Source organism: Leopardus geoffroyi, chromosome B4 (assembly GCF_018350155.1).
Source record: "Leopardus geoffroyi isolate Oge1 chromosome B4, O.geoffroyi_Oge1_pat1.0, whole genome shotgun sequence".
NCBI lineage: Eukaryota > Metazoa > Chordata > Mammalia > Carnivora > Felidae > Leopardus > Leopardus geoffroyi.
The window spans coordinates 101,841,378-101,865,501 of record NC_059341.1 but is presented as its reverse complement, the minus strand read 5'-3'; the positions used below and the strand labels follow the sequence as shown (position 1 = coordinate 101,865,501).

The following is a 24,124-nucleotide window of genomic DNA, read 5'->3' as shown; positions in this document are numbered from 1 at the left end:
AATATTCAATGTAAGGCCTTAAGTATCTTCTGTTTTTAAACCATTAGTGCTAGCACTCCATGAATGAAATGTTAAGAATATATCTCTACCTTAATTGTCCTTAAAAATGTCCACACTAACATGGACATAAAGGCAACTACTCTTTTTAGAATTTCCTTTAGATCTCTCCAACTGGATGTAAACTTTCCTTCCCTTTAACCTCCTCGACAATTTGTTTACTCTTTTCTTTGACTTTTGAACAGACTGAAGAATGGGTGAGATTTGGCAGGTAGGGCATATCTAGAAAAACTACTGCAATTACATCATGAAGAGAGAGCATAACACAACAGACAAATGAAATAAAATAAAAAGTAAAAAAATAAAACCTTTGTAGAAACAAACCTAGATTCAAATTCTGGATCTTGGTACTAGTTAACCATCTGATCTTATGAATGTCTCCCACTGAGTTTATTTCTCTGTCAATGTGGATAATATATGAGCCTTCTCTGAAATGTCACGAGGGGGAAAAAAAAAGAAATTTCCCATAAAGCACAAGGTAGGTGTTCAAAAAATTAGTTTTGAAAGTAATGTAAAGAATCTTGAGTTTGCATAGGTAATTCAAGAGGGAAAAGGTAAGTGAGCCCAGAACTAGAAAGAAACTGAAATGAGAGTAAAAATGAGAGGTAAAGAGAGGTGGCAGACCAAGGGGGAAGGAGGCTGAAGGAAGTGGTAGGTATGGCCAGGGGACTTTGAAGAACAAGCATGTGTCTAATCCTTAATTACATGTGATTTGCTAAGCTGTGACAAAAATAGAACCCCCTTTCTCAGCTTTAATCTCTAGATTCTTAAGTGAAATTTCCAAAGCAAGTGACTCTCTTCCTTATTTGGATGAATGCCCAGGAAGAATGGAAAAACCAATCCATATGAAGAGAGGCACTGGAAAATTCAAAGAAGTGAAGAAAGCAGAACAAGAGACATCTAGAGAAAACATAAGTCCTTGAGATAGGGTGATGGAGTTTCCAAATTTGTGTGGCACGGAATCTGGAACTAATGTTATTTATTTGGTAAAGGATAGTGAGACTAAGCATTCTGAACAACTGGGGACACCCAGGAAGGAGACATCTGGAAAATAGTAGCTAGATGGAACTACAATAGAAGAAGAAGAGGTGTCAACAATTGGAGAATGGAATGCTTGAATGAAAGAATTCTAAGACGCCAGAAGTGACAAATTTACCAAGCAGTAAGCAGGATGGTGAATGTGTTGTATGTACGTAGTGGAGAGCCACAAGAAGAGGGGAGATCACTATGGAATTATTGCAATAATCAATAGGAAATGTAACAAGGGCCAGTAAATGAGACTGTGTATAAAGGAATAAACCCAAGCTCTAATATGGAGATAACCCCCCCCCAATTTCTAGCAAGTTATAGAATGTATATTGCCAGATATTAGATTAGGAATTCAAGATTAGGTGACTGGAATGGTGGTATTTACACTAATCAGTAACAAGAATAGGAGAAGGGAGTGCTGGATTGAAGACGCATTTCTGACAGTTACATATAGATTTGTTTCCTCTAACCATACCATAAGGTTATTTGGTGCAAGAACTAGCAAAGTGCACTACATAAATGTTTCTTAATGATAGCCATCTACTGTGGGTACCGTACAGTGTCTCCTTTTCCTTAGAAATAGAACCCATAATTTTTAGCTGGGCACATGGCTACCTAGAATAAACACTACATTTTTCAGTCTCCACTGCAGCTAGATAAGGCCTGGGAATGGTACACAGGCCAACTGGATGTGGAAGAATCCTTAATGAAACAGTATGTGTCCTTCTAATTGAACAAAACTCAAATTATCCACTCAAGACTGAGAGATAGGGGCGCCTGGGTGGCGCAGTCGGTTAAGCGTCCGACTTCAGCCAGGTCACGATCTCGCAGTCCGTGAGTTCGAGCCCCGCGTCAGGCTCTGGGCTGATGGCTCAGAGCCTGGAGCCTGTTTCTGATTCTGTGTCTCCCTCTCTCTCTGCCCCTCCCCCGTTCATGCTCTGTCTCTCTCTGTCCCAAAAATAAAATAAATGTTGAAAAAAAAAATTAAGAAAAAAAAAAAAGACTGAGAGATAGATGCCACAAACTGGTGATGATGGGCAAAAGACAGAGATGGATTCCCTGGCAATTGCATGAAGCCACTTTATCAGTTATGGACTGCTTACTTCCAAATATTCCTTACATGAAAAAGAAATAAACTACTATGTTGTTTATCCTATTGTTATGTTTTCTACTCTTTGCAGTCAGATCTAATTATCTCTAATACAACGTCCTTGATCATTTTTGCTCTTTTCTTCAGTTCTATTTTTTCAAGGTTTATAAAATTCTTTAAATATACTTTTTTGTAACGTTGAGAAATATTCTGAAATGCTGACAAGTCATTCTTTAAATTTGTTTGAAAAAGTTTTTAATCTCATAAGTAGCATGTTAAGAAACATCCCATAAATACAACACTGCTTACCAGAGTCTTATTGGAATATCAGATGTGTGATTGATATGTGTGTTAACCAAAGAGGTCAACCAAATTGGATTGAAAACAGTACTTATGGTGCACAAGTCTTAGGCCGGGCCATTTAGCAAAGTGGAAGTTTGACTAAACCTGCAGATGATAGCCATGGTCAGCAAAGAAAAAGGGCCTACCTATTCTTTCCATCTAATCCAGAGGAGTCATTGTGGGTACACAGAACATTAGAACAGGCTTATACGGTATTTGCTTTTAATTATCTGCATAAAGGTAGATATTTTTAGTCTTTTGTTGATAACTTATACTTCTCTACTTTTACCCTGAATTGCTTATATTGGACTAAGAACTATAAGCCTACAATCAATTATTTTTTAACTGATTTTTCTTGTGTGACTTTCTAATGTTTTCTTAAAACACAGAAGGAATAACATAACTTGAGAGCTACAAATACTTTAAAAATCATTCACTCTAAACCCTATATTTTATAGAGTAAATGATACAAAGAGACTAATGAATTTAACCAAATCTTTCTCAGAATAATTATTCATTCATTGATTCATCCATTAATGTATTAATCCATTCAAATACTATTGAATCTTAGGCAGAAAGCACTAGGCAGAGGGAGCTGTAGCATAGCATAAATAAGGCCTTGCCATCTACATATTTTCACAGTGGGAATGGAAATAAATTATCCAGATAATTAAAACACAATGTAAATAAATGTGCCTTAAGGATTACGACAGGCAAAGAATCACAAGAGAGGAAAGGAGGGTAAGGGGTAGCTAGCAAAGACTTTAGGGAAAAAGTTGCATTTGGCTATTCCTTAGAGGATTTGATTGAACAGGTGGACGTTTCAGGCAAACGGGATGGCTTTCTTTTTAACTTGTAGATTTTATTTCAATATAAAGTTAGTTTTTTCCGAAGTCATTTGAAAATTACATTTGGGTGGGAAAGTAAAATCAAAGCATTTCCTAAGCCAGAGGTGAGAATGCTGACTTTGATTAACGCTGCATTAAAAAGTGATGTTTATCAAGGTACAAATGAATCCCCCTAAAGTTCAGCAACTGAAGGACACTGTTACCCCTCAGCATCTGGAGAAAACGTGCAGGATGGCTTACACACCAAGAGCTAGGAGCCACTGCTCCCAAAATATCATAAATTAAATGACTGAAAAAGATGTTAGTAATAAGTAAAACAGTAGGGTTTCAATTTACAAGTGAAAAATCCAGACAAATGTACAATATCAAGGAAAACAATATTTCATTTTTTCATAATGCAATGAATTAAGCATTCTGAGATACATACTTTCAAGCAGAAAGTGTTTAAACTGCAAATGACATTGAGAAAAAAGTGATGGCATCTATATGGATTTTTACAGATAAATCCTTCTTTTATACTATAATATGCATGAAAAATAGGTCCCTCTTTTCTCATATTTGTGATTGGTTATGGTTATTAGAAATGAAGAAAAAAGATATCTAGGACTAAGTAGGGGCTTTATCAAGAAGTACTCAGTGATAACAAACATGCATTTTCAGAGAAATTTGTTCATGACTTTTCTACAACTGTAAGTTATCAATACACTTTTACATATGCTAAATATTTAGCTGTTCAGTCATGCAAACTACTTACTTTCTTACTCCGGATTTCCTCTACCACTCCCCATTTCACAACAGGCTTTATATCCCACCTAAAAGGAAATTTGCATTCAAAAGTCTGCAAGTAACCTTCAGCCACTAACCTTACTGTCTTCTGTCTCCTTAGCTTTCTCTTGGAGGGGTTTCTTCTCTCCAAATTCACAGGTTGCTTTTAATGTGAGCTGACAAGAAAGCATTGAGCTCTCCGGTTCAGTAAGTTCCAAAGGTCTTGAAGAACAGGGCTGTGACCCAGTAGTGCCAAGATTTGGTATCAGAAGAGCAGTATGAGCAGGCTTTGACCCAACAGCTGGCTGTCTCAGTTTTGAGGCAACCCCAAGTACAGGCATGGCTTCTATAAAAGTATCTTCTTGCTGCCAAAGAAAATGCTTCTAACCTCAGTCTGGTAGACTCCAACTTTAGTATTTCCAGAACAAATACTTTAAACAAAACTAGCAGTCATCATGATTTAAAAAAAAAAAACAAAAAAAAACCTAATAATATAACTTCCAGGAAGAGGCAAAACTTCCCTTCATCTTCAGTTAAGTATCTTTCTTTCTTGCTGGCTTGAATTCTCATATTCTCTCATCTCTCTCTCAACCTCTCTCTCTCTCTCTCTTTCTCTCTCTCTCTGTTCAGTGAGTCAGTGTCTATGTAATATTAAATACTCCTTTGGGGAGTAAACTTTTCTTGAAGGTAACTGCTACAAAGCTCCTTCTCTAGGATTAAAGAGCTCCTGCTTTTTTTCCCTCCTACCACGGCAGTCTGAGTCTGAGCACTGAGAATAAAGAAGTGGAGAGAAACAAAAGGAAACGTCCTCAGTCCAACTGTCAAGGCAGCCAAAAGACCACAATAGTGGAAGGACAGGAGTCCTTCCTGACTTCAGAAATAACCAGCCTATCTTCTCTTTTTAAAGAAAATCATATTTCCCCCAGTTTAAAAAAAAAGAATGAACACGATTAATGGCCAAAACAAACAGCTGTTGGAAGAACTTTTAGCCCGGAAACAATCTCAGCAATGAAGCTGTTTGTCTGATTTCCAGCTATTTTTCACTACTGACAGCCATGAACCACGGTGCTCATTCTGTTTTATCCCATGAAATCAAGTTAAATTCATGCAATAGTGCAACTTGCCAAAGCTGTTAAATCAGCAGACTATACCTGCCTAGGTTATGAAAACACAGTAAATATGGACAGCAATCATATTTGCTATCAGTAATCATTGTTTCTAAATTTAACACCAATAGTGATAAAAAAAATTCACAGCTATTCCATGTAGGTGGAACGTACTACAGAGCAGTTACTGGACCAAGTACTTTATGTATTACCACATTCAGCCAATGAAATGACTCAAGAACACACACTTGTCTTCTCCACTACATAGAAAGGATAACCAAGACTCAGATTCTCTTAAATAATCTGACCAAAGTCATAGAATTAGGAACTAGAAGAGCCTTTACTACTTAGAGTAACTTCAAAAAACATCATAGAAACAACTTAAAATAATGCTGTTATTCGAGCTCTTCAGGTCCAAACTAAAATCCTAAGGTAATAAATGCCCAAATATATATTCTGTGGCTACGAATAATGCTGCTTCTCTCCATAAAATTATTTTACTATGGTTAGATTATGTTCCATTTCTGGAAAAAAAAAAAAACATGTCAGGAACTATAACAAAAGCAAGGGGTATGTTTTTAAGAAAACATCTGTCATGAATGCATTATCGTCTGTAAAGTAGTTGCACTTAGATAAGTTTCTCTGTCATTCCGTAAACATAATATTTATGTGACGGTGTTGAGATTTCAACAGCAATTTCCTATCTAGCGATAGGAATTCACTTAGTTCATATTCCTCATGTTTCTGTTGAAGAATCTAAAAGACACAGGTGGACTCCTTTTTTCTTTTTTTTTTTTATTTTTTTTAATGTTTACTAATTTTTGAGAGTGAGACAGAGTACAAGTGGGGTAGAAGCAGAGAGAGAGAGGGAGACATAGAATCTGAAGCAGGCTCCAGGCTCTGAGCTTGAGCTCAAACCCACGAACCTCAAGATCTTGACCTGAGCTGAAGTCAGATGCTTAATTGACTGAGCCACCCAGGCGCCCCTTCATTTTTTTCTTTATTTAGAAAATCTCTGTTCTATTCATTAAATATATTAAGAATTAGTAATATTGCAAGAGAAGTTCATAGAAAAATGTGTGGACATTTAATGCACATTCGATAAATGGTAGCAATTACAAGAATCGTAACTATTACTGTAGAAAACACCTCTTTATAGTCAATTATTTTCTTTCTCTACTGTTTCCAGCTCTATAAAATATTAAATAACTTTAAGTAAGAAGCAGTAATTTACAGATAAAAGCTAATAACTGAAGTTGAATTTATATGTTCTTTTGATATAAGCATAGAAGAAATTCAAATATGAGTTAGAAATCTTGCCAACTTTAAAAAAGAAAGTAACTCAAGTGGGATTTAATGGTATAATAAGAAACAAATACAACACTAGTGGGAATGAGAAACGAAGTGATCCCTCTGAGGAAGTAAGTTACTTTATAATTAACAAACCATTTAACACACTGTCCCTTCCAAAGACTATAAAATACTGCAAAGCTGAAGATGTTCATGTTCCTGAAATAGGGGTTTAAAGTAAATAAGAACATATATGTATTGTGGGGCGCCTGTGTGGCTCAGTCAGTTAAGCGTCCAACTTTGGCTCAGGTCATGATCTCCCAGTTCGTGAGTTCAAGCCCTGCATCAGGCTCTGTGTTGACAGCTCCGAGCTTGGAGCCAGCTTCAGATTCTGTGTCTCCACCTCTCTCTCTCTCTCCCTCTCAGAAATAAACATTAAGAAAAAGGTATATGCATCTTGAAATCCCCACATTGCAGACAAAATGGCATAACCAAAATAATAAAACTTGTGGGAAAAATAGGTTCTGGGAAGACCACTAAAACATGCAACTTTGGGAACAGATCACTAGCAAAAATAATATTGGTACCTTGGAAGACAATTTGGGCCACCCAAGCAAGCAGTCCAGCCCAGAGTTTTAAAAAAATACAATTGATAAGAAGTGATGATAATACTTTATTAGAATTGGTGGGAAAAATCTAGGTGGAAGGCAAACTCTGAGCCAATAGGCTCCCCTGTGAAACAGGCACAGGGGGCAGTACAGTCTGCAAATATTTGAGAACCACACAAGACGAGGGGTATGTACCTCTGGCCAGGGAGCCCCAAATGCACAGACACTTGTTTTTGTCTGTTTGTTTGTTTTGTTTTGTTTTGTTTTTAATTTTCTTAAAACAAAACCAAAAGGGCTCCTGTTGACTCTTCAGTATCAAACTTGAGGACTTCTTTTCCTGCCCAAGGTTATAATTTAACTCTATTCTGCCTCCTTTGGACTAGAATTAATCATAGTTAAGGCTATGCAACTTCTACATTATAGCAGCATAATTCTATTTACCAACTGCAAATGAGCTCGGTGGTATTTTAGAAACATATGCTGGAGCAGAACATGCTATAATTCCCGATATAATCAAATTGGAAAAAAAGTATTTACATTCAATAAGATGTCTTTTCACTTTGAAACACCTTTTGCTTATTGGATAATATCATTTCCCTGAAAGATAGGGTTGAAAACAGTTGCCACTGTTGACTAATTCTATGAAATAACACCTACACCAAGAGCAACAAAAGCAAATTAACTTATTCTAGAGAATGAATTGCATGCCAGGAGTAGTCATCACATTCCATCCTAAAAGAACATCACCTTTAAATAGGAGACAAAAGTCCAGAAAAGTTAGACACTTAGCTTAAAGTCACAGAAAAAGGGGTTTCTCAAACTGGGTTCAACAAACCACCACCTGGAGTGCTTGCTAAACATACAGATTACTGGATTCATCCTAAACCCACCAAATAAGAATCATGAGGGCAAGGGAGAAAATCTGACAATAGAATTTAAATAAACTGATTTTCCCAGACACTAAACTTCAAGATCTCTCTTTTAGAGGATTAGTAGATTGACAGTTCAGGGAAAAGCCTAAAGTTATATTGCCTGGAGTCAAATCCCTGTTTCCTCACCTGCTAGCTATATGAACTTGCAAGTTGCTATGCCTCAGTTTCGTCATCTATAAAATGGGAAAAAATAATTTTGCTTCTTTTACAACATAGCTGTGAGACTTAAAAGAAATAAATGTATGAAGCCATTAGAACAGAATCCACCACATAAAAAATGGCCAATAAATGCTGGCCATTAATGTGGTAAGACATATAATGACCCTGAGAATTACTGAGGTAAGGTCAAAAAGCATAAGTAAAAAATTTTGTCAGGATCATAAGGGTCACCAGAACTGAACTCAGGGGGGAAATCTGGAAAATTAAAATGAGATAAATTACTTGTCATTTTCCCAAAACATACGACCTTCCAAAATCAAGGTAGAGTTTTAGGCAATAAGAGAATTCCAACCTGGCTAAACTTTAACATGAGTTATTTTAAAAATAAATAACAAAACCTCACGAATTACAATTTATGAACTACTATTTATTTATAAGAGAGAAAAAATAACTGACTATCAAACAACATCAAGAAAATTCTTGCTAAAAGAAAAACATAGGACTGGTTAGTCAACTCAGATGTTTGCTAAAATAAGAGAGTCACATTCCTATTTTTAACAGCTTGACTAAAGTAAAAATTACATGTAAAATTCAACAATTCTAAAGAAATAATTCAATTTAACCAGAACCACAGCAAGATTGGAAAATTTCCTTCATCCCCAAAAGGATCTCTCATGTCCCCTTATAGGCAATGCTCCAGTGCCAACTCAAGCAACCAAAGAGATACGCTCGGACACAAGTTTTGTTTTTTATAGGAATCCATTTAATTAAAATTAGGCAGTCTTTTAGTGTCTGGCCTTTTTCACTTTGCATAATGCTTTTGAGATTTATCCATACTATGTGTATCAATGATCTTTCTTTCGTATGGAGGAGATGTGTTCCATTGTGAAGATATGGCACAGCTTGTTTATGAGATGGGAGACATTGTGAATAAAGCTCTATGAATATTTGAATATGTTTTGCATTTATATTTATAATTTCTTATGGATATATAATTCAGAGGTGATTGCTGGCTTATTAGATTAGTATATATTAAATGGTATAAAAAACTGCCAAACCATTTTCCAAAACATGGCATTTGGAACTTCCACTAGCAATGGATAGTTGTCAGTTGTACACATAGTCATCAGTACTTCATACTGTAAGTCTCTAAAGTTAGCCATTCTAGTGAGGTGCAGTGGTATATAAGAACAGTTTTAATTTAAACTCTTCTAATAACTTATTTCTGTTGAGTATATTCTTATGTTTTTTTGCCATGTAATCCATATAGCATCTTTCATGAAATGTCTGTTCAAAATGTTTGCTCTTTTTTTTTTTATCTTATTATTGAGTTTAAACAGCTCTTTACATATTTTAGATACACATCCTTTCTTAGATATACATTTCAAAAATATTTTCTCCCAGTTTGCAGATTGTCTTGTTTAAGAGAAAATGCTCGGTATATTTCTCACATTTTTGCAATCGTGTTACCAGAGGCCATAACTAACTGTACTTTTATGCTGAACTATATTTTCATGAATTTTGCTTGTTTTCAAGCAAATAAGCTTGGAAGATAGACAAAAATAGCCTTGAAAGATAAAAATGATGTTTCCCTCTGGAGCAAAGAACAGGCTTATTTTCTGCCCATTATAATAAACATAATGCCTCCCTCCAGATAAAAATGTCAGGAAGCTTTGCTCATAACTAATAAAAGATTTGTGTTCCCTAGACTCAAAGTTTCTCTTCTATAACCCAATGCAGTGCATGTGCAGACATCATCTAGTCCTTGTCACATTGTCCTATAGAAACTGGGGCTTGAGGAACCTGTACAAAAAGATGTGATATTCTGGCCACCGCTGTTGCTGTAAGTAATAAATCATCCCTGGTCTCTAAGGGAGGACTTTAATCCCTTCTGCCAAGTAGAGTGTTTCAGGAGTCAGTGGCAATTTTTGTGAAGATATACCACATTAACTTACTAGTTTGCAAACAGAGTAAAATCTCAAACCCTTCATAGTTTTTGACATGTTGATATTGGTTTTTTTTGACAATGCCGTCAGTTTCTGCTTTATGTGTTCTAAAGCTTTATCATTAGCTTTATACTCATTTAAGATTATTATTTCCTTTTGATGAATTGACTCCTTTAACATACATGATGAAAAGTCCTCCTTTATATTTGTTAATATTTCTTATTATAAAGTTTATTTTGGCAATATATGATGTTTCTTTTCATAAGTGTTTGGTATCAATTTTCCATCCTTTTACTTTAAATATATATCTTTATACTTAAAAGTGGATTTCCAGTAGATAATGCATACTTCATCCTATTCTTTTATTCTTTCTGATAATCTGTGCTTTTTAAATGGAGTACTTAAGCCATTTCAAATTCGTGTAACTATGAATATGATTGGTTTAAGTCTACCATATACCATTAGTTTTCTATTTGTTTTTATTCTTTTTCCCCTTTATTCTTTTGATCAATTCAATGTGTTTTTTTTTCTTTTTTTATAAATTTAAATTGTATTTAGTTAACATACAGTGTAATTAATGCTGGTTTCAAGAGTAGAATTCAGTGATTCATCACTTACATACAACACCCAGTGCTTATCACAAGTGCCCTCCTTAATACCCATCACCCATCTAGCCCATCTCCCACTCAAGTGCCTCCATCAAACCAGAGTTTGTTCTCTATCATTTACACTCCTGGGGTGCCTGGGTGGTTCAGTCAGCTAAGTATCTGACTCTTGGTTTAGGCTCAGGTCATGATCTCATGGTTTGTGAGTTCAAGCCCTACATTGGGCTCTAGGCTGACAGTGAGAAGCCAGCTTGAGATTCTCTCTCTTTCTCTGTCCCTCCCCCACTTCCTCTCTCTCTCTCTCTCTCTCTCTCTCTCTCTCTCTCAAAAATTAACATTAAAAACAAGAAGTTTCTTTTGGTTTGTTTCCCTCTCTTCTCTTTTTTCCTCCACTTTCTATATGTTCATGTATTGTTTCTTAAATTCCAGATAGGAGTGAAATGATGTAGTATCTGTCTTTCTCTGACTGATTTCACTTAGCATAATACATTATAGCTCCACCCACATCATTGTAAATGGCAAGATTTCATTCTTTTCAATGGTTGAGCATTGTTCCATTGTGCGTGATACACATTGATAGATACATATCACACCTTCCTTATCCATTCATTAGTTGATGGATATTTCCATAGTTTGGCTATTGTTGATAATGTTGCTAAAAAAATTGGAGTGCATATACCCCCTCAAATCTGTATTTTTGTATCCTTTGGGTAAATGCCTAGTAATGCAACTGCTGGATCATAGGGTAGTTCGATTTTTAGTTTCTTGAGGAACCTCCATACTGTTCTCAGAGTAGCTGCACCACTTTGCATTCCTGCCAGCAGTGCAATAGGGTTCCCCTTTCTCCTCATTCTCACCAACATCTGCTGTTTCTTGTTTGCTAATTTTAGTTATTCTGACAGGTATGAGGTGGTATTGTGGTATTTCCCTGAAGATGAGTGACACTGAGTATCCTTTCATTTGTCTCTAGCCCTCTGGGATGTCTTCTTTGGAAAAGTGTCTATTCATGTTTGCTGCCGATTTCTTCATTGGATTATCTATTTTTGGGGTGTTGGGTTTGATAAGTTCTTTATAGATTTTAGATAATAACCCTTTATCAGATATGCCCCTTGCAAATTTCTCCCATTCTGTAGGCTGACTTTTAGTTTTGCTGATTGTTTCTTTCACTGTGAAGAAGCTTTTTGTCTAGATGAAGTCCAAATAGTTTGTGTTTGCTTTTGTTTCTCTTGTGTTTGGTGATGTCTAGTAAGAAGTTGCTCTGCCTGAGGTCAAAGAGGTTTCTGCCTGTGTTCTCCTCTAGGATTTTGATGGTTTCTGTCTCACATTTAGGTCTTTCATCCATTTTGAGTTTGGTTTTGTATGTGGTATAAGAAAGTGGTCCAGTTTCATTATTCTGCATGTCACCATCCAGTTTTCGCAGCACCATTTGTTGAAGAGATGGGTCTTTTATCCACTGGATATTCTTTCTTACTTTATCAAAGATTAGTTTACCATATCATTGTGGGACAATTTCTGGGTTGGATCAACTCAGTGTTTTAAACTAAGTTAGCAATTTTCCTTCTTCAGTATTTTAAAGATGCCAGTGTATTGTTTTTAACTTGCATAGTTTCCAATGAGAAGTCTGTTGTATTTCTGATCTCTGTTCCTCTCTATGTATTGTGGCTATTTTATCCAGTTTCTGTTAATATTTTTTTCTTTACCTAATTTTTATATATTTCTTATGTTTTGTGTTCACTGAACTTCTTTATAGTTTTGTCAAATAGGAGAAATTTTTGACAATTATTTCTAAAAATATTGGTCTACTTCCCTCTTTCTTTCTGGGGCTCTAATTACACATGTGTTGGACCATTTGCTTTTCTTCCATAGGTTACTAATATTATGTTTATTCTTTAAACCTTTTTAACGTTCTTTTATTCATTTTGCATTCATTAATTTCTGCTGTTATGTTTTCAAGTTCACTTTACTTTTCAAATATTTACTTCTATAATACTTAATCTGTTTTAAGCTTATCTAGTGAATTTTATTTCAGATAATGCATTTTTAAACTCTAGAAGCTCTACACAGTGTCTTTTATATTTAACATTTCTCTTCTCATCATATTTATGTTCTCTTCTACCTTCTTGAATTTAGAGGCATATTTATGTGTTTAATTTTCTTGTGCATTGATTTCATCATCTCTTTAATTTTCACACGTTTCTATTAATGGATTTTTTCTTTTCTTTCTTCCTTCCTTCCTTCCTTCCTTCCTTCCTTCCTTCCTTCTTTCCTTCCTTCCTTTCTTTCTTTTTCCCTTTTGGATATGAATCATTGATACACTGTAATATTTTATTGCATGTTAGGCATTTTTACTGCATGTTCTGTGCTGGATTTCAAGGTGTGTTTGACTTTGTAATAGTACACAATTCAGCCACTATTGAGATCTTCTTATAAGCTATGTTAAAGAAGGCATAGAGGAGCTTATTGTCTAGAGCTAATGTAACTCCACTCCTAAGTAAATAAACTTTTTTCAACTCTAACAAATGCCTGAAGACTTAATTGGTCTCTCTACTTTAGCTAGGGGAAATACCACGTATTCCTAGACTTGTGTGAGTTCTTGGAATGGTTTATCATCTGTTTTTCTGGTGCTTTCTTCCTTGGTCTTCTTATTTCCTCTCAGACATGTACAATTATGTCCTCTATGAAACAGTGGAGGAAACATCTAAGTTTTGAGTGTTCATTCTCATTCTCTCATTCTTTCTCCCTCTCTCCACAGTTCCTTCTTTTCTAGTAATGTGCCTGAAAAAATTTAGACCTCTAGACCACCCTTAACTTTGATTTCAATCTCTATATTCAAGCACGACTCCTGGACTCCATTTAAATTTTCCATCCCTACTGTGTGATCTGGATAGTGTCTCCAGAAATTCAGCTGATACAATAATAGGATTCTCCTTTTATTATCCTTCTCTCATGGATCATAGACCTATGCTATCTTTTGTCCAATGGCTGCATAATGTTGTGTTATATACTTTGGCCAGATGCTAGTTTTTTAATGTATGAGAATATATCAGATCCCTGTTAATCTACAATGGTTAGAAGCATAAGTAAAGAGTTATACTCCTAATTCTTATTTTTCTCCAATCCATCCTGAAAACATTGGGTGTTACTAGTTTTCACTTTAGACCTCAAAAACCTCCATTGGTTTGTTAGTTTACTTCACCTAGCTAAGAACTTCCCTTAAACCTTAGAGAAGAAATATTTTGTACTAACAGCGTGCAAAGTGTTTGACTGACTGAATCAGATAGCCTTCCAAACCTAATGAGAAAATTAAAATTAAAAAAAATAATATAAGACATAGTGAGCATGGATTTAAAACAGTTCTCCAGACTTGTCTTGAAACACTTAAAACACTGAGGTCTATTTTAGAATATCTCTTGCCAGAACCCCCATTGGCATCATTTTTTTTCAGGGATCTGGGAAAAATTTGATACATAGAGAAGTATTAGCCATACAGTATATTTAAGGGGGCAATAAGCCAAGATATGCCTTTATTATAGTATTGAGCAGGGGGAAAGAAGGTAAGCCAGCTGTCTAAAACATAAAGGCAGGTGATGAATACAAAGAAGCCAATAATAAAACAGTTAATGGGCATTTGAAAATGCACATGATGCCCATTAAAATGAGGAACAATTCAGGAAAGGTGGAAGCTGGTTATATCTGCTCTACAGCATACATTTACCATCTTACAGGCTTCCTTACAATATGCTACTGATGCAGTTAATTGAGCAAATAAAATTCATCAAATTCAGAAGGCCGCTTAACCATGAAGCATAATGAAAAGCAAATGTAGTGAGCTTTGAAATGGCATTGCATGTTATACTCTCTCTTTTAGAATATCATCCCCCAGAGTCAAAAATACATACATCTGGAGAAAGGACAGCTATTTTATTAAAACAAAATCTATTCGATAGTCTTGCCAGATAAATTTCAGGGCCCCAACAAGGCAGTAGATCTTACAAATCTAAAGAAACTCTCAAAAAGGACATTGACAACTTTTAAAATAGTTACACTTGAAGGAACTATTCTTGTTGGCATATATGTACAAAAATACATTGCACTAAAAAGATAAATAAGAGCACCTTAACCCAAATCATGAGAGCTTGGTCCTGGAAAGTGCAGCCAAATAGTTTTAGCCATAACAATATATAAAATAGTGTTTTATGAAAGTATCTTTTTCACTACTGTTCCCTTGCCACTTTTATTATTTTTAGCTTGGCTTTGAATATTATATACAAATAAGACTTGGTGAAAATAAAAAGGAATGACACAACGAAATATAACTGCTTAAAAGGTAAAAATAAAAGTGTTGGTTGCAAAGGTTGTACCTTAGAGTTGTGAAGAATTTTTAGGAAAATCACTTGGAACATTGCACATTCTCACATCCCAAGAACCCTAGGCCAGGCGATATAACCATCACCCTTATTCTTTCAGAGTAAAAATGTTAACTATTCTGTTTCACTTCAGATATATTGACGGTGCCTCAGGTTCCTTTTAGGAACTGAAAAGAAATATTTTCTTAAGTTTTCTTTTTAGGCTATTTATTTTCAAGTTTTAACCCAGGGTAGGAATATAATCACCTGTAATTTCCACCCCAAAGATGAATTAAATGAATTGTTGCCTGTGATCAGAAGATATTTCCCTTAGTTGCAGCAAAGGGAATTTTAGGTTTGCTAACATTCATATCCATTCTACAAGACCACCCAGAAAACCCACTCAAACCAACAGCTTCACAAAGGTGGTCTTTATCAACTCATGCAACATTTTCCTGCGAACTCTGGGGATATTTCAAAATAGCTGTGTGCATGGGGCCAGAAGAGTGGGGAAGGAGGAGGCTATTGAGAGATTCAGCAGGATAACTCCTTATTCAACCTACCTAAGACATGAAAATAAGAATGGGGGATTAGAAAGTGTGAAAAGGAAAGCATGGGGTCTACTAACTAACTTCCTACTATTCTGAGTGTTTTATTCAGCTGCTTGGTCAGCAACATAAAATTACAAATACATTATAGGCATGTTTATTCCACTGGGTAAAAATAGTGACCCAAGGCCACCACTTGTGGTTCTAGTACCTTCTACATCTGGAGTGGTGCAGGGCACATTATTCTCAGCTGTATACAATGGACTTATTTTCAATAGGCCAGAAAGAAAATGAGACCAATAACTGAGAACCATGCTTCTCTATCAGGAACATTTAATCCATTAGATTTAGAAATATGCAGAAAATAGACCATAAAAAGATGCAAGCTTCAAGTATACCCTTAAAAGAAAAAAAATCTGAATGAATGAATGAATTCAAAGTTTTCCTCTTACTTTTCATCTGCCTTCACCAGAATAGTTGTCTGTAAAGACTTTTTTTACTGACATTATTATCATCCTGACCTTGCCATCTGTTTTCTTTGCCAGTTTTCTCACTAAAATGTTGATGTCCACATATATACATTCCCTTCGTTTCCATATTGTCTGAGTCTCAAGGGTTTCTTTTCCTGAAATTTCACAAAGAAAGGATGATTACTGACAGCAGTAGAGACTGCTGTCTCTTTCTTATATATACTTTGCTTATTGGTTTTATGAACAACACGTATGTTAACCTAAAATATCTTCCTCTTTCCTGTTTTAAATGCTTGAAAAGTAAAAATAACTGAAAAGAATAATGTTGAAAAAATATGAGACATTTCTGTAAAGATGACTTTTAATTGAGGAAATTTTTATCACTATCAAGATAAGATATATAGAATGAATATATATATGTGTATATATATATATATATACACATATATATATTCAAATATATTCATTCTATATAGAGTTTTTAACAAAGTTGTAATTTTAGGCTAAGACTATGAGTTTTGTTTGTTTGTTTTGTTTTCTTAATTTTTTACCCTGCACCCATATTTGCTTGCTATATATTTTTACAACATTCTGTTTCTTATTCCCCTACAATGCTTCCACAAAATATTTATAAGCTTTAGAGGGTGGGCAAGGATGAGGATAGAAAAAAAATGGATAACTAAGGTTGGTAATCCAAAATTTCAGTCTATTTTTCTTTATTCAATAGTTAAATTTTTTAATGAATTGGAGAGAGTCCACAAACTTACAAGAAATGAAAATGAAGAAAAAAAATGCTGATAATCTGCTATTAAGTAGCTGGTGATAAACTAGATTTTCATCTAATACAAGAGGAAGTTCAACTCTTACTAACCTCAGCTTAAAATTCTCATGATTAGTCAACTCTTGTACTTTCAGGATGAGTAGCATATGTATACCATAGTTTTGTTAGTATTCAGTTCAGGCATGAAGGCAAAAGGAGTGAGGTGAGGGAGAACCACTAAAAATATTTAGAAGATTCCCACTGGCCTCATAAAAAGTTCCCAGATACATCTATAGCTGCCATGAGTCTTCTCTTTGCCAAGTTCTATAATAGCAACAAGAAGCTTTGAAATCAATCAATTCCACTATCACTGACAGATACCGCCTTAGTCACTGGAAAGGCCTGCAATGGATTTTAAGGATATGGAGGAAATTTGCACAGCCAAAATAAAATGAAATAAAGTACCATTCGATTTGCTGAAAATGGGATGGGCTGAAATCTATCAACAATGGGTACAAAACAGATCACATGTGAACTTGGAATATAGATTTAGGAAAATAAGCAATTTGCTAACTTTGAAAATAATATAGCTTTTCATTAATTAAACTTGGCTACTAATAGGTATATTTATTTTCATACTCTTTATCATAAGTAAAGTAAAAATATATTTCTGGAATTGACAGGACAAAAGTTTCTTCTTTCAGATGCATGTAGGATGAAAGGTGAAATGTCAAAAATGAAAAAAAATCTATTATTTCTCCTCTCCTATCAACACTTGCTGATGGACACCATCAGATACTAACCTACATCCTTGCAAATATAATGATTTATTCCAGACTTTCCTAACAGAAGTGATAACTTTTACATGAGACCTTTGAAAACAAATGGTGTTAGCATTCATATACTCTCATTCCTGGGGACAACACAGCCAACTTTCCACACTTTCTGACAAAAAACAGGCAAACAAAGCAAAACAAAATTCTTTGAACAAACATAAATGGAAAGTTTCATAATTCTAATTGGATGGGATAGATTCTTCTCCCATAAAGCCAATTTCCCTGTTTCCTGTTAAACATTAAAACTGCTCATTAGAAATATATCATTTTCATAGGACAGTTTTAAAAACCATGCCTGAAAGTATGTGCATTCTAGAAGTTTTATATCTGTAACTCTTTCTGAAATAATGGCATATTTGCATTTTCTACTGTACATATTCCAGATTCTCATGAAACAAGATATTTGGGATTTCTCTGAGAATAACATTAGGAAAAATAAATTCAACTGTATGTCTTACTAAGAGTTACTTAAATTATTAAACTCTCATTTCCCTTGAAATTGCCTTTTGTTTATATTCATCAAGAAGGAATCCTTAACTTTCTCCTGCTCACTCGCTCTCTCTCTCTCTCTCTCTCTCTCTCTCTCTCACACACACACACACACACACACACCCTAGTTTCTACACATTCATTTCACCACACCTCAGCTTCTAATTCACCTGCTTACTGCATCTTACTTGTACTTTCTCAATAGCCTGAGGCTATTAAATGATAAAATCAGTTTCTACAGATGTAGGCCTCTTCATACTGCTGAGGAAGTACACAAAAATACTGCCTGATCACTAAAAGATTCTTAGAAACACATTTACCCAGCTGAATTTCCCTCTGAGGGTTAAAATAAGATAAATGGGAAACCAGTGCTGATTTTTTCCCCACCAGCTTGTATCTCTCAACTGGGTTTTAAGAGCTATCATACATAGCAAGCATGTGGAGACCATAACTGCTACAGTGTACATAAACAAGAAAAATAATGAAAATAACACACCATGAAAACTATAATAAAGGTGAAATGGCCATTTAATTGCACATCTGGCAAAGCTAAGAACTGAAAAGGAGAAAATGCTTTGCTAGAAAAACCTCAGGAGAGGTTAACATTTGCCTCTGCAGTAAAAAGAAAGTCCAGTGTGGTCTTCACAGAATCACTAGAACTTTGCAGAGCATTTTAATCAACAAGTAATGTAAAGGGGAAAAAAAGACTTTTTTTTTTTATATTAAGTAAACTCAGCAGCTTTTCCTCTTGAGATTTTCTCTAGAGAATTTGATTTAAACAAAGCATCTCTGACAAAGAATGAGGCTTATTATTCCTTCACAGAATATTCAATATAAGTGTGAAATTACCAGTAAATCTTAAAGGGAGTAGAGCAATTTCAGGCAATGTTAAAATGGTGAGCTCCATTTAGATGAGCTTTAAAGTTTGCTTCTTCTCTTTCTCTCCATTTACCTTTTACTGGTGCCATTTTTTCCTACGCATCTGAGCCCCTACAAAAATTCCATAAATGTATCACCAAAGTATATGTGGTAAACTAGGATTAAGGGTCAATAAATAGCCAATCAGAAGAGGCAAGAGCATTTGAATAAATTGGAAAGGAAGTGAAGAAAATGAAAATAAAAGAACCGCAGTTTGATAGTAGTAGGTAAAATACCAGCTCTGGAGGTCTCCTTTTGCCCAATTCGGTTTGCTAATCAGAAAAATTCAGAGAGTTGTAACACATCCATGAAACTTTACCACTCTCTCTGAACTTTTAGCTTTAACAGTTCACTTGTAAACAATGAACATTCTCTCCCTCGTTTAGAGATCATAAAGATGTTTACAACTGAGCTGAAACATGAAGCCCTGAACCCACATTACTTATTTCAAACGTTTTTACATATTTGCCTATTAATATAAAATTTATTTTTTTCTCCGATCCTGGCCTAATGAAGGAAGTGGAAGGGTGGTAAATAATAAAACAAAGTGAACATAAAGCAAAGTGGAACAAGATAGCGTGCCTGTAAGCAATGTTCAAAGCCCGCCATGTACAGAGGGGTGCAAGAACACAGCTAGGGGACTGCAAGGTCCGCAGTTGGGTACAAGATTGATACAGGTAATCATGTTTCTCAGAGGCTACCTGGTGCTTTCACCCTCCATTTTTCTATTCATTTGTGCTTTCACTGAATAAAGATGTGGGACTCCTGGACAGTCCTAAATGATACAAACACTCAGAGGAAAGGAAGCAAAAGGAAATAAATTCCAACATCTTAGAGCCTATCTGAAAACACAGACCCAGTACCAATTCCTTCCTGAAAATAAGAACAGTGATTTTCTAGTATATTCACCTTTCAAAAGGCTGACAAATTCCTTTTCTTTGCAAAAGTACACCTTCTTCTCTGATGGAGCTAACGTACTTGTTTACCTATTAATCATAGTAGAGGGTGGTTGACACATCTGAAAACATAGATGAATACATTAGGTGATATATTGGTATTATGATAGATCATAAAATACCAGTCTGTTACCAGACTTTCTGCTTCAAGAATATTTAAGAGCCTTTATTCTTAATCCCTTTCCAAGGACTACCATTTTCATCTCCTCCGTATCGAGTCGTAATTATCCACAAATCTCCAACAATCTATTCTTAATTATTCTTGCCTCAAGTTTCTTCCTGCCTTTGAAATTCTATCTTATATTTCCTCAATACTGCTGCTTTTACTCCCTGTCCTCTAAAATCACTTGATATATGAGACTAGCTCAACATATAATACAGTGCATTTCAGCTTCTCACCTCCCCTGGTATACACTTCTATATTAAGAGGTCCCAAAATACAAAAAGTTATCATTAGAAAATTATGCAGTTTTCCTTAGCCATCAGATGATTATTTTATTGAAATATCTACAAATTGCTAAGTACCACACCCAAGTTCTAGTTTTGATAGATCATACTTGGCAATCTAAAAATTACAGTGTACAGTTCAAAAAGGATGTGGAGATGAGATGTACGAAAGAAAAGATCTGATGAATTATGACATCTCAGGAAGCCATGACCACACTTATATTAGAGCATTTTAGTTCTAATATAAAGTGATAATTATATGAGACTATGACATAATTTTAAAAGCTGCAACTTACTGGCGATGATATTCATGATAATTTGGAAAGCTATTCATTAGGGCATATACCAGGAATTTTTAATGCATTATATTTAACTTAGATAATCATAGTAGAGACACTTAGCCTCACCAAACATTGAAAAGGCAAGGCAAATATTTACTATATGTTCCAGAAAATACATACACTGTAATCCTAGCAATGAGAAAACAGTAGCATAATCACATAGCCGTATCTTCAGAGAACAAGATTTTTAAGTTACCACTTGGATTTTTAAAGTAATTGCATCGCTGCCCACTCTAGGATCCTCCTGATCAAGGGATATCTTCATTTGCTTCTAAATAAACAACACAAGTAACTGTAATGCCATAAATAACAAGACTGCAGTGAACTAAATAGTAAGTTATGACTAAAGTTACTGTCTGCCATTTATCTGCCTTTTGCATTATTTATTTATTCAGCCTAAAATTTTACTTTGAGATAATGAAGAACATCTGACTTGCAGTGAATAGAGCCAGAACTAAAATTCAAGAAACGTGTAATCCTTCCAACAGCCGTCCTCACCACCTTGTCTATTACACTGTTATACTCTGATGCTCAGAACGATTCCCCTCCCTGACAGCTTTCAAGGACCCTTCCATTAGCAGCGCCAATGTAAATGACGGCAAAGTCAGTACATCTTACTGCATACATCTCAACTCTTCGGGAAAATAAAAATTGCTCTTCCTCTCCCAAAACTGGGGATGCACACTCAAGAAGGTATTCAAAGTTTTCAACCTCACTGATTGACAGCACCAGCAGCAGAATTATAATCGTGAACAAGTTTAGAAATAGTCTTGTTTCAAAGCTTGTACATCCAGTATTTTACCACTTTGCTGTTGTTGGTTTTTAATCACAGGTGAGTCCCACTCATGGGCAATTCCAGTCTAATGAAGGAGGAAAGTAGGCCTGCTTATTGAGGACTCCCTTTTTCAGGTTGCAAACTGCTTCCCCACAGTTTTTTAGTCCTTTCCACAAAACCCTGTCTTTTCCCCTTCTTCTGCAACTGCCTCTGCTTACTACACATCAGTTGTTTTTATTGGCTCTAACCCAGCCGATCCTTTTGAATTCAGCCTCCTCTCCCAGTTGTTGTTTTCTTGGTATAACATTTCAAATGAAGATCTCCATTGCTTTGGTGTTGCTTTATTTATTTCTCTTTTAATTTGCATGGTGTAGAGTTTGGTAGAAGCAGAGTTCAATGCCAGACCATGGCAGAGAAAGCAGAATGTCTGAATTGGAGACCACATCTTCCCAAAGGATTATTGAGCAATTCATCATAGGAAGGAAATGTTAAGAGCTGTCGGGATGTTCTCCCAAAATCACATTTCTTTCGACATATGAAAGACCATGAGTCTCCTTAGGCATTGACACATTACTGCCTCTGAAAGATTAGACCTGTGAGTGTCCATGAACCTCTTGCGTGATATTAGGTCCGTGGTTCTTTAATGGTGTCAGGCTTCAGAATCAGCTGGAGGGTTTGCTAAAGCGTAGACGGCTGGACCCCACCCCCCGGGAGTCTCTGAAATGGTAGATATGGGTGGGTCCTGAGGATTTGCTTTGATAGTAAGTTCCTAAATGCTGCTCTCAGGACCTTACGCTGGCTTTCGTGTGCCATAAAGAGAAGAGCAAGAAACAGGATTTACTTTTGACAATAACTTAGATGTATTTACATTAAATGCCGAAAAAAAATACTGAAAGATATGAGGACATTGAAGTTTTAGATTTTGTCTCTCTTCAATGAAATATTTTTGATTAGCGCCAGCCTCTAATCTTTTGAGTGCTTGGTATTAGTCATATGAACCAACTAGTACCGGCCATGTGGTTGCTGACCACTCATATCCTAATACTTCTTTACGAACCAACTCTTAAGATACAAATTTATTTGGTCTTCCCTAAAGCCTTTTGTTTGGATGGGGTCTTCTTTCTCCCAGGCTATTTTCTTTGGGATAGCTGTAGAATTTGCAATAGCCCCTTCATGTGGGAATATAACTATTGCAAGGAGGATGCAGAGTTAGTTGCTAACAAAACTGACAGAAAAAGTAAATCAATCAAGCCTGCTGATATGAGTGGCAGGAACTAATGGGCACTTTCAGGGCCTCCTAAGATCAATTCCAGATTTGTTTTTTACTCTACTCAAAGATCACATTCCTGGGAAAGAAATTTGATTCTCGAAACGTGGGTCACATTCCTATCCCTCAGCCAGGAAAGTCGAGTTCCTTGATATATCATCCCACCAAGACAGTATCTAACTGCAATGGCTGGTCTCCAAAAGCAAAATGAGTGTACTATCAGCAAAAGAATTAGTAATAAATTCTTTGGGGCAGGTGGAAACAAAAGTTGTTCAAGGCACACAGGTTCCTTGCTTATACATAAACTGCCCAGGTGCCAATGGCTGAGAGAATCTCATTACCAATAAGACGCTGGTAACTTTATCTACAAAGAATACCCGTATCAATTTTTGAGTTTTACTCAGTGATCAAATGTGATTTTTGTTACATCAGAAATAAAGTTCCTTAATACTTTATTGCGACTAAATCTCTGATCTCTGAAGTGATCATGGAAATCAGGGTAGGAAGAAATGTCATTTATTAAATAGCACTTCACTGTTTATTTATCTTCATGTTTGACTAATTGGTTGGGTTTCCATCAGAATAGATTTCCAGATATTTCCAGTCCAAGGAGGGTATAAGGAAAGTGGAAGGAATAGAACTGGAAGTTGTTTGTTCCAATTAAAGAATTTGAATTGCATGGAGTTTAGCAACAGGATATGAGTTGTTATTTCAGGCTAGGGACAGTAAAAGAAAACAATGGAAAATACACATCTCACGAATGAAAAAATCCAAGGAGAATGGAAAAAAATTCTATGCTTATGTTTACCAATTTGCTGAATATTACGAAGAAATTTCAAGGTTGAGGGTAAATAAAAATATAATGACAATGGAATCAGGACTCATAACTGAATTAATCAGCATCTCCTAACTTAAGAATTATCTTAAGAGACGGCTGATTTAGAGTATTAAGAAAAAAAGCTTAAGGGCTCAAACAAAGCAAGAAGTAAATTCTATTTTAAACTCATATGCAGTAGAAAATAATTACAATGGAATATGTTTATGAAAGAAACAATCATAAACTTGAAACCAAGTTTTCCATTAATGCAAAAATTTAAACTCAATATAGTTTTAACATTCACAAAATAATCTTTTCTTATGATACCCAATAAATATTAGGTCATAATTTGTCCTAAAATCACTATCATGTCATAA

At 35.4% G+C, this 24,124-nt stretch overlaps 1 protein-coding gene across 10 annotated transcripts in view; it reads right to left on the bottom strand.

Annotated features, from left to right (window-relative positions):
• The window catches only part of NAV3 (neuron navigator 3), an 832,957-nt gene that overhangs the window by 355,956 nt on the left and 452,877 nt on the right, over nucleotides 1–24,124 (bottom strand). For 2 of the 10 annotated variants that reach the window (XM_045463546.1, XM_045463551.1), the window contains exon 1: nucleotides 4,230–4,658. The exons of 3 other annotated variants lie outside the window; for them this stretch is intronic. In XM_045463546.1, the coding sequence (XP_045319502.1) occupies nucleotides 4,230–4,472 (243 nt within the window). In that variant the 5' untranslated portion in view covers nucleotides 4,473–4,658. Of the gene's footprint in view, nucleotides 1–4,229; nucleotides 4,922–24,124 lie in introns of those variants that run through there. 5 more of the 10 variants (XM_045463548.1, XM_045463553.1, XM_045463557.1 and 2 more) reach the window with 4 other exon arrangements.